At 33.0% G+C, this 10,773-nt stretch overlaps 2 protein-coding genes across 2 annotated transcripts in view; both read left to right on the top strand.

Moving 5' to 3' along the window:
- The first annotated feature begins 3,796 nt into the window (after positions 1-3,796).
- Positions 3,797-4,825, top strand: LOC136824607 (ubiquitin-conjugating enzyme E2 W-like). The gene has a single exon (XM_067080596.1). It carries the CDS (start codon positions 3,888-3,890, stop codon positions 4,353-4,355), a length of 468 nt encoding a protein of 155 aa, XP_066936697.1. The 5' UTR covers positions 3,797-3,887; the 3' UTR covers positions 4,356-4,825.
- Positions 4,826-5,576: 751 nt separating this feature from the next.
- Positions 5,577-10,773, top strand: part of LOC136824634 (protein fantom-like) — a 29,474-nt gene continuing 24,277 nt past the window's right edge. Inside the window, exons 1-13 of the mRNA XM_067080623.1 lie at positions 5,577-5,753; positions 6,526-6,626; positions 6,754-6,797; positions 6,886-6,944; positions 7,320-7,417; positions 7,572-7,652; positions 7,789-7,877; positions 8,053-8,094; positions 8,458-8,505; positions 9,429-9,501; positions 9,868-9,938; positions 10,216-10,321; positions 10,632-10,706. Of these exons, the coding sequence (XP_066936724.1) occupies positions 5,696-5,753; positions 6,526-6,626; positions 6,754-6,797; positions 6,886-6,944; positions 7,320-7,417; positions 7,572-7,652; positions 7,789-7,877; positions 8,053-8,094; positions 8,458-8,505; positions 9,429-9,501; positions 9,868-9,938; positions 10,216-10,321; positions 10,632-10,706 (945 nt within the window). The 5' untranslated portion in view covers positions 5,577-5,695. The remainder of the gene's footprint in view (positions 5,754-6,525; positions 6,627-6,753; positions 6,798-6,885; positions 6,945-7,319; positions 7,418-7,571; positions 7,653-7,788; positions 7,878-8,052; positions 8,095-8,457; positions 8,506-9,428; positions 9,502-9,867; positions 9,939-10,215; positions 10,322-10,631; positions 10,707-10,773) is intronic.

Raw genomic sequence — 10,773 nt, 5'->3', positions numbered from 1 at the left:
TTTCATTTTCGATTTCAAGCCAACATCTTAGCAACGGGGTGCTTGCCCATAGTTAAAGGGGTTTGTTCACAAAACTAAACATTGAAAAATTTCCAAATCCCCTATTTCGATTAATGCAATGAAAAATGAAACTTTTCTATGTTTCACTTTTTTGCACCTATTCTTTAAAATGAAAATATTTGAGATTTTCAAGTTCTTCTTTTATTCATTGATTTTTTACGGCACTTTGTTGACAATATAACTCTCGCGTCGAATTCCCGCTTTCTTTAGTAAATTGAAGATGAGAAAAACCCTAAGCCACAGATCACGGATTGAAATAATATATTATGAAGGGTGGGATTTTACAGCCTCCCGTCGTGCAAGGCACTGAGGGGCCACGGGTGCCAAAAAGAAGGCTGTTTGAAATTTGGCAACCTTATTGGTGGAAATTTGATAAACAGCTGCAAAGGAGTGCTGGGAAGCAATCAGTAGAAGAGACCACTTTCATTTTTGTTGCAGATTTCGATGTAAACTTCTCTCAGGGATTACTTGTCAATGTACATGTACACATGTGTTGTGTCAACTTGTCAGCATTGTATTGTTGTAAAGGAAAAGATAAAAGAGGTAAGACTAGCCTAGTTTCTAATCCTGATATAAGAGTTTAAGTTTAGACTGACAACACATTGACAAGTCATCCCTGAGAGAAGTTTATGGAATTCCAAAGTTTATATTGAGTTCTGCAACAAAAACAAAAGTGGTCTCTTCTACTGGATTGCTTCCCGCCGACAACGCTCCCTTATTGCAGCTGTTTATCAAATTTCCGCTAATGAGATTGTTGCATTTCATACGACCTTTTTTTGGCACCTGTGGCAGCTGGCCGCTCAGTGCCTTGTATGACTGACGGTTGTAAAATCTCAACCTTCCATATATTTGTTTAAATTGTTTTCTCATCTTCAATTTTCTGAAGAAAGCAGGAATTTGATGCAAGACCTGGCAAGACTTGGTAAAAGAATTGGTTTTTGGCACAATCCCTTGTTGACTTAAAATCGAAAGTAAAACCACTGAAAGCAAAAGTAAAATCAGTCCGCACTCCAAATCCCGTAATCTTGATATAGGATTTAAGTCTAGACTGACAATAGAACAAGATATATAAACAGATTTCAATTTTTCAATTTTGTACGGGCGAACTGATGTGGGCGGGCGATTGCGCTTGATTATTGGAGGCAAAAAGACTTACAATTTATATGGAGGCAAGTGAATATCAATCAAATTTTTTATAACTACCAGTCATATCTCTTCAAACTTATGAATAGTAAGCCTATATATACCTGGATGCCTGAGAAAACATACTAAAATTTCTTTTCAAAAGTTCTACCAGAGACTTTGTCAAAACAAAAAATCTGCTTGCCTCCAGCTATTGTTATGCCTTTTTTGCCTCCAATAATCAAGTGCAATAGCCCGCCCACATCAGTCCGCCTGTACAAAATTGAAACATTGAAACCAAAATTTGGTGTTCATTGCTTCATTAGATTTGAAGTTATAGCCGTTTTTCAATAATGACATCCTTTGAATCTTACATATAACGTGTTTTTTTACGAATTTCATTACATTAAACTGCGTCAAAATCAATTTTTGGCTGATATCTTGAACTCGGCTTAGTTTTAATTTTTGACCCAGCACTTTCCATAACCATCTCATTAATAGGCTTCTTTGAAGCTATATGCAAGAGTTAAGTAACAATATGAAGCGGTGGGAAATTCAGGAAATGGGGTTTGGTCCTTCCTTAAGGTTACAGATAGGGCTCCTTTGAAGAAAATCTTTTTTTTACATCAAAAATTTTTTTTTGCTGTAAAAGATTCAAAATTTTACGGACCATCGAATGATGCATCTCCCTAAACCTAAAAGTGTATCAAAATTGCAAAAAATGCTAAAAACATTATCGATGTATAATCCCTATTGATTGAGCCTTTTATTCGAATTGTAAAAGAAAACTGTAAAGGGAAGTTTAAAGCGACGCTTCTTTCGATATCCCTATTATAAAGTCTTACAATGGAATAATGGTCTTTTTACTTTTCAATAAAAGAGGGGGGAATTTTTCGGTAAAGATAAAAAGATTTTAAATTTTGAAATATCTCAGAATCACAATTTCTTCAAAAATCCAGTGTACATACCAACTTTGAAAGGTTACTCTACAAGATCTGGTTGGTCGATATTTCTGAAACTTACGTCATTCTATTCAGAAAAGGTTGAATAACAAAACCGTGCCTCCGATTGTTGATTCGAGGTTTTGTTGTGGAGAAAACTTGCTTTAAACGCGAAAAACCTGTTTTTTAACATCGCATAACATGAAAAGTTAAATATCTTTTGAATGGGGCGTGTAAATGATAAAGCGGAGCACGGTTTTGTAGGGGAGAACAAGGGCTTTCGAATACAAAAGGTTTCATTGAAAAATATTCAGTAGATTTTGAAGAGTAACTCGTTAAAGTTCAAAGTTCGTCTTTTGAAATCGCGTCATAATTCCAAATTAGAAAAATATGTCGAAAAAGTAATTACATATTTAGAAAGCCATTGAATTGCACTTTAAACACTCCAGTCCAATTTCATCAAAGAAAGGATGCAGGGATTTTTCCAAGCACCAAGCAATGCCTCTGTTTTTACTTTCAAATTGAGTTTTTAACAAAGGCGTAAGCCGCGATATCAGAGGCTTGGGGTGCCTTGAGCCCCCCTGTGGGTCCAGGGCTAGCCCTGGTGGGGGGTTCAGAAAGCTGAGCATATTTTTGTCTTAACTAGCACTTTAAAACGGTTAAAGTTGAATGAATTTATAGAATTTATCAATGAACTCAATTTGAATTGAGTTTAATGCCACCGTCTAACGGGGGCATTTGGGTGCTTGGAAAAGACACTGAGGATGCTAAACAATTAATGATACTTTTTAAAAATAATCAAATTGACCTATCTGTAACCTTAACTCACCTGAGTAAAACAAACATAAAAAAAATTAATAATATTGCTCCATCTTTCTTTTACATTCCAAAAACAGTTAAAGTCTGGCAGAACAATTTTACAGTCAACCTAAGAAAAAGCCAAAACATCTACCAAAGGTCTATATATTGTTTAGCAGTCTCGTTATCTCCACGGTGCTCCACCGGCAGAGGTGGTAGGTAAAAATGCGCACTTTAGTACTGTGGAAGGTTAGAGGAATGTAAACATTGTCAATTTTTTTCTTTCCTTTAAAGAGAATGATTTAGATATTTGAACATGATATCAATGATAATTTTATGGATCTCTCCTGAAGGTTTCACAAAAATTCATCTTGAGGAAAAGAAGTTATGATTAAAAGTAGTTCTTTACCTACTGTGCTGGGTTTCCTTATGAGAACCAGATTACGGGGGAGAGTGAAGTTTCCTGCGGTCGCAGGAATCAAAACAAAAACCAAAACAACGGAAAATTGGACGCATGCTCAGTCCACACTACTAGACGGTGTATTGAACATGAGTTATAATTAAGGATATCTTGAAAAACCATTGTCTGCCTTGAACTCGCATGTTTGCCTTTGCCTGCTTTAATTTATATAGATTTAAATGTGTATGAAATATTGAGTACTTGTTCAATATTTTGTTAAAAGATTGCCATATGAACCAAAAGAAAATAGTCTAAGCTCAAATAACTTTATACCCTTAAACTTTGATTGTAATATACATTGTATCTTTGAAACTACTTGCTTGAAATATCAAAGTGAAATTTTCAATATCTTATTTTCTTGGTCATTTGTTCCAAATTTCAAAATCTGAGTTGTAATACTTTATCCTGAAGATTAAAAAAAATCAAAGTAAGGTATTTTTTTGTTCTTTTACAGATCTTTTGAAGATTCTAGCTAATTAGATAGATATCAAATAAATTAAAAAGTCATGTCTAAAGCCCCACCAACAGCTTCTAAAAGGCTTTTGAAAGAGCTAAGTGAGCTCAGTAAAAATCCTGTTGAAGGACTAGAATTTGACGCTGACAAAATAGCTTCTAATCTGACAAAATGGCATGTTATTTTAAATGGAGCAGCTGGTACGTTGTACAGTGGTGAAAAGTTTGAACTGCAATTTACTTTTGGAGATAAGTATCCTTTTGATTCACCGCAAGTTATATTTATTGGTAAACATATTCCAGTTCATCCTCATATTTACACAAATGGACATATTTGTTTATCAATTTTAACAGATGATTGGACTCCAGCAATGTCTGTGTCTTCAGTTTGTTTAAGTATTGTCAGCATGCTTAGCAGTTGCAAAAAGAAAGAACTCCCACCAGATAATAATTCTTACGTAAAAACAGCTTCAAGTAATCCTAAAAAGACAAGATGGTGGTTTCATGATGATACTGTTTAGACACTTTTATTCTTGATACTTTGATGTTATGGACAGTTTTTGGTGGAATCTTTATATAATGGAATTTGCGAAATTCAAATTAGTCACAATGTTATTTGTACAAGATTTTCAATTCATCATTTTCCTGGCAATTGGAACTTCAAATACCACTGCTACCTGCTGCAGTCTGTTGCAAGTGTAGTAGATTGCTGGCAAAGCCAATAAATATTGAATGTTTCTTTAAAATTGTTTCTGTTCTAGAACAATATTTTTAAATTGCTGGGTTGATTTTTCATACCTCTAGAGAAGAAATTTTGGCAAATGGGCCAATTCACCATTTTTAGTAAAATTTGGACATTTATCATGACAAATTAAGATATTTCAAATTCTGGGAGAATTAGTTTGCAAATGACCCATGAAGTATAAAAGTGGACATAATTTTGGATGAATTAAAAGAGAATCAATTTTGCAAGAAGAGTCATTTTTGTTGATTTTGCTATTTTTTTTTCTTACCAAAATATCTTCCTTTAAGTTACCATTAGGCTATATTATGGTATTTCTATATTTTTATATATATTATGTTAGACTTTTTACCTAATAATAATAGTAGGTTTTCAAAGCAAACTCGAAACAAGCTTTCAGGGTGTACCATGAAAAATTTTAACACCTTCAATTTGATTTTCTTAAGATATACCAAGAAATATGTAAAAAGAATTATCAAAAAACTTAAGAACAAGGTATCAAATCTAAAAAGATTGGCATGCAATAGTAAGAATACTTTAGAGCTTGATTTTAACATTATTATTAATACAACGATATTAGTTTCAATTTAAAAAAATTTACAATTCGAATAATTAATCTAAAGAAATAAAGAGTCTACTAAAGATCTTTAGAAATTCTTACAAGTTTTATTCACTTTGTTTATCTTTTGGCGAAAGGTAACGACTACGCATTCATTCAACTTTAGTTGTATAATTTAATTTTTGTATATATCAACTTTTTCTAGATTATTTTAAATTATTTTTGCTTTAGATTCTCTATGACAATATAAAAATAGTATTTTCTTAGCCTTCATAAATTTTGTTTTGGAATCCTTTCCTTCATTTTAATAAAACTGCATGCACTACAATCCTACCCATTCCTCATCCTTTCGTTTAGTATAAAAACCATTTATCATATTATTATGAAAAAAAGTTTGAATGTAGCTTTGTCTTGTTATTGAATTCCCTTTTTTTTATTCTTAGTAGAAAATACTGAAATGAGTGCAGATCTGTAACAACATAATTTAATTATTTAAAAATGAAAAATATACGTATGAGAAAGATGAAATTTGGTTGTATGTTTGAAGAGTAAGGATTGAAATGGGAGCCAGAGACACTTCTGCACTGGATATGACACCAGTACGTGATGAAAAATATGGTTAGTATGAGTTACTGCGTGTCAAGATTATTTTCATTGTAATTCCGAGCTGGGACGAGATGGAGTTTTTACAAGCTCTTATTTTATCTGATTGGTCGTTAACCAGTAATAAAACAATTTTGTTACTTTTTCTAAAAAATACATCATTTTTATTAGTCCAAATGACCAATTGTTAAAGTATCTTATAAAAACTCCATCTATATCTTATGCCAGTAAATCGAAAAAGTTCTTTACTTCATTGATTCTCAAATGAAATTTCAGGCAATGACTATTTTGTAACCATCATATAGTTATTATACAAAACCCCCGGTTTAGTTATGTATTGTTTAGATTTATTGTCAACTTTTTTTGTTGGGAATGAAAACAAGCTGTGATTTACATACTTTTTAATCACGCTACTTTTTTGAATTTTGGATTGGTTTATTTTTTAGTCTCATGGCAAAGCTATGTAGATCTATGCAGAGCTATGCAATTAAATCCATTTGTGTGCAAAAACTGCTAACAATGAAAAGAAACAAAATTCGAAACTGGGGTTTTTAATTCATGATATGCACCATTGCAATGTCTGCCATGGACCCAACAGCTGAATGGTTGATAGTGACGTATTGACTGATTTTACATCACCTACAACCAATCAGCTATTGAGTCTGTGATGCAATATCAGAAGACATTGCAGTGGTGCTATCATGAATAATGACTATTGTGTAACTCAAATCTCCATGCCCAGCTGCAAAATTTCGCCTTAAAATGTATCTATTTTTGACTTTATCAGATGGCATTACAATATCAGAGGCCAAAGAGCGTCAAATGGTTGGCTCATTGTCAAGGAAGGAATTAGAGGACAGATATCTGAGGGTGCGAGAAGAAAATGTGGTATGTATGATTCTTCCTCTATCTACTGTACCCTTCATTCAGCTTCAATTATGTTTTATTTATTTTCAAATCTTTTTATTTTGAGTTTATTTTATTTCTATAAGGACTTCTTTATTATTTTTTGCAGCAACTGAAGAAGACATCGCACAAGCAAGAAGCCAAAATGAAACAGTAAGATACAATTTTCAATTTGATGTTTCACAAATTAATATAAAAGTTCAAATATATTATTATTTTATTGTTTTATCTCTATTTATAGGATGGCAACAAAGCTCTTGCGACTTGTAAAGGATCGAAAACGCCTGGAAGAAGGAGGAGGTAAACTTTAAAGCTTAACAATTAGCATTAACATGTTAGTATTTAAATTTGCACATGTTAACATGATGATGGCCTGCACATAGTGTTATTTGGATGACGTTTTTGTTAATAAAAACAGTGGGTACGACCCCCCTTTTTTAAATGATATTCCCTTCTTGGCATCCCTACAACCTTGAAAAATAATGGTTCCCCTTAAAAGGTTGTCATGCTTTACCATCCTTAAAAACGCTGAGTCTTTTGATTGCCAACCACACAGAAACAGCACACTAAAATTGCCTTAAAATGGAAAATACTCTATAACTGAAACGGTTTGATAAAGTACAACCCAAAGGCATTACTGGTTTTCCAAATTAACTTTTGTAATAAATTTTCTAGGTATTGGTTTTGTGGACCATGAGTCAAAAGATAAAATTGACGAGTTGAAGACGACTATCTCTTCACTACAGAAACAAAATGACCTCCTAAAAAGTCGGGTATGTTGACTTTCCATTGCAAAAACAAATATCCTGTTTTGTACTCGGTTACTCACATTATAATTTAAACTTTATAATTTTTACTATAATGATTATAACACATTCTAATTTCACTTACAAAAAAGTTTTTTTACTATACATTTACACATTTTAGCTCACAGTGGCAAAACAGCAGTTACAGACCCATGGAAAGAGACCTTCTGCTTATGATCATGTAAAGTCAAGAGTTTTCACTGTAAGTTTTCATGAATGCTTGTTTCAACTTTGGAATGAAAAATATTAAGAAGGGATTCCTAGAATTCAAAATGGTGATCAAGTCTTTCCTGGCCCAATTTATCCTTTCAATAAGATTTCTTTCTTCTTTGTTTTAGAACCAATCTTCTCCAAAGAAAACAAATGCTAAGCAACAAAGAATCAGAGAACAAATTCGAGTTGTTGAGCCACCCCCACTACCCTCGAAGTAGGTGAAACTTTATAACATATATAAATGTCATATGGAATGAAAAAATGACTCATACAAATTCAATTTCTAATCTATATATTCATGCACAATGTGTTAATATCTTATGTTGTTTGGATCATAGACTTTCTGTAATATGGGACATGAAAATTTGAACTATCTGTATTTTTCACAGAGATCTTCACAAAACACCTCATCCGGTTTTACCACAACCAAGGTTCGTTGAGTTTCTCCTTCCCTTTAATTTTATATTCTTGACTTGTTCTCAATTCGATTTGAACTAGAATTTGATACTGTTTTTCATTTATGTGTCTATCATATGTACAGACGAAAACTTTAGGGCAGCCTAGAGAGTTTTAAAATTGTCAGATATTTATGAGATTTTGTTTGCACTGGCTTACATGGGCTGACTCGCTAATTCCTACAATGGGCCTTTTAATAGTTGGAAAGATGAAGAAGTTGAGCTCAGTGCGTTGTGCAAATTTGACCAGGTTTGATTTTTGTCTAGAACCAAATACATTTTTGTGCTATTTTATTTGACTCAGTGATCAACATTTTAATAACTTATTCATCATTTTAGATACGGACATAGCTTGTTGGAAGAAACCAGACTCGAGAAGCGTGAATTGTAAGTCCTTCTTGCTATTGAAGAATTCCAATAATCTTGCTAAAAACAAAACAAAATTAGTAATAACCTCTCAATGCTGGTAATTAGGTGGTTCCCTTCATATTTTTCGAAAGCATCCAGCGAGGATCCTTTTTTAAACATCTGTTTCCCAGGCATAGCCTTCCTTGAAAAGTTGATCTGTTGGCCAAAAGTTTCAAAAATCTTATTCCTAGAAATGAAAATCTGTTTCTCCTCAAAACCTAAATTTTTAATCTCAAAGTATCTTCCCTGGAAAATTTGGTCAAAGTTTTGATCTGTTCTCCCAACCTAAAAGGAATAGGATATCTGTTTCCCCCTCCTGGAAATTTTCTCTGTTTCCCTTGCTTTTTGTGATTGATATATGTTTTCCCCCAGAAAGCTCAATCTGTTTCCAATGCATCTCATAGAAATATTGATCTGTTTCTTTCTGATGACGTCATCAGCTGGAGCGGGGAAACCGATAGTTTTAAGGAAAAGGTCTTTCCTAGAAAATCGGATCTGTTTCCCCATTTTTCAAAAAAAGCTCTCTCCTAGAAAAGGGAAACAGATATTTCGGGGAAATGGGCCCGTTGGCTGCTTCTGATTTTTATCTTCAGTCTCTACAAATTTAGCAAATTAGTCGAAAGAGTGCTTTTATTTTACACCCTTTCTAAAACAGCTTTTGCTAACTTGCCGATGTCTTTTGTGTGTCTATTTTCTTTTAATTTTATAATTGCTGATAAAGTTATTAAAATGATAAAATGGCCGGGTGAATAAGCACCAATCGTTTCCAGCAAAATTTCCTGATCTAAACTCAGACTGAATTTTATGTATTCAAACAAATTTAAATCGCTTTGAGATTCATACGTGTTTGATTTCTCTTGGCAGTTAAAAATATACGGTTTTTTACAATTTTTTCTTTGCAGGGAAGATGTTGTTGATAGTTTGCGTCATCAGTTGGTTGATTATGAAGAGAAAGTACAGTATTTGCAAGAACAGGTATCGTTATTCGTGTTTATTCATTTTATTTTATCTACAAATTGGTTAAATGAACATATCAACACCCCTACGCTACAAAGAGATTGGGTCCAGTTTATGAAAAATAAATTCTTTCAAAATTCTGTGTAAATGAGAAGATTGATGCGATTAATTCAGACATTTGACGACAAACCTCTTTGGTAAACTCGAACCCAGTTTCCTTGTGCTGAAGACTGATTAAATGTGCTCTGCAGTGTTACGGTTTGCAACACTCAAAAGAAAACACCAAGCCTATAAATTCTTTACCATTACTTTTATAAGGTTTATAGGTTGGCTGATAAAATGTTTGAATCAAATTTATTTATTTATTTACCATCGCCCTTTTAGCTCACCAAAAAGGAAATTCATCATGAAGATAGCATACAACAGCTACGTCAGAGAGTCTCTGGTACCCAAAGGTAATCATTATAATCTTGATTGCAAATAAACCCTTGCTACGTATTGGAAATTACATCCTTAAGAAGTCAAGAACGCTTTATTTTCAAACAGAAATAGTTGCTCTTGCGTTTTAGCTTGCAGTCCTGGAAATTATAAGTTATTTTTCTGTGGGCTTCTTAGGATTTTTTTGGCACATAGATATAATTCATGACTATGAATATCTAGGTCTCTTAATAACTTCTATATCAATACATGTTTGGAAATACAATGTGTCATTCCATTCTCGTCATTTTTTAGAACCACTATACAAGAAAACGTCGAGTTGATAAAATTACAACGTGAAGTGCGAGATAAAGTCTCCAAATTGCAAAACCTTCAAGGGAAATACCAAAACTTGGAGGACGTAAGTCTGAGTAACTATTCTCAATAAACTTGAAAAGAGACTCGTAGAGGTATCGACGAAGCAAAATATGTGTTATACTTCATTTAGTTTTGGTTACACATGTCGAGTTTGCTCCATTTTTAATTCGCTAATTTCAATGAATTGACCCCATCGAACCTACATTTTTGCTCTAGATATTGGAAACTATATTATATTTAGATTAAGAGCACCAGTTTGTTTTTCATCGATTCAAGAATAACTTTTTGGTATGGGTCTCTCGCATTTTATTGAATCTGAATAATATACTATGAGTTCATTTTATATATGACAGCTTCTGAAGAAAGTGAAAACTAGCCACGAACAAGTTCTAGAAGAAATGGAGAAAATGACTTCAAAACTAAAAGAGGTACAATATTTTGATTGATCTCGACAACGTTCTATAACTCTTAAACCGCTTGAGCTCTTGGGTTACA

This window comes from Clytia hemisphaerica, unplaced genomic scaffold, assembly GCF_902728285.1.
Source record: "Clytia hemisphaerica strain Z4C2 unplaced genomic scaffold, Clytia hemisphaerica genome assembly, whole genome shotgun sequence".
NCBI lineage: Eukaryota > Metazoa > Cnidaria > Hydrozoa > Leptothecata > Clytiidae > Clytia > Clytia hemisphaerica.
This window is presented reverse-complemented; position numbering and strand designations above follow the sequence as displayed.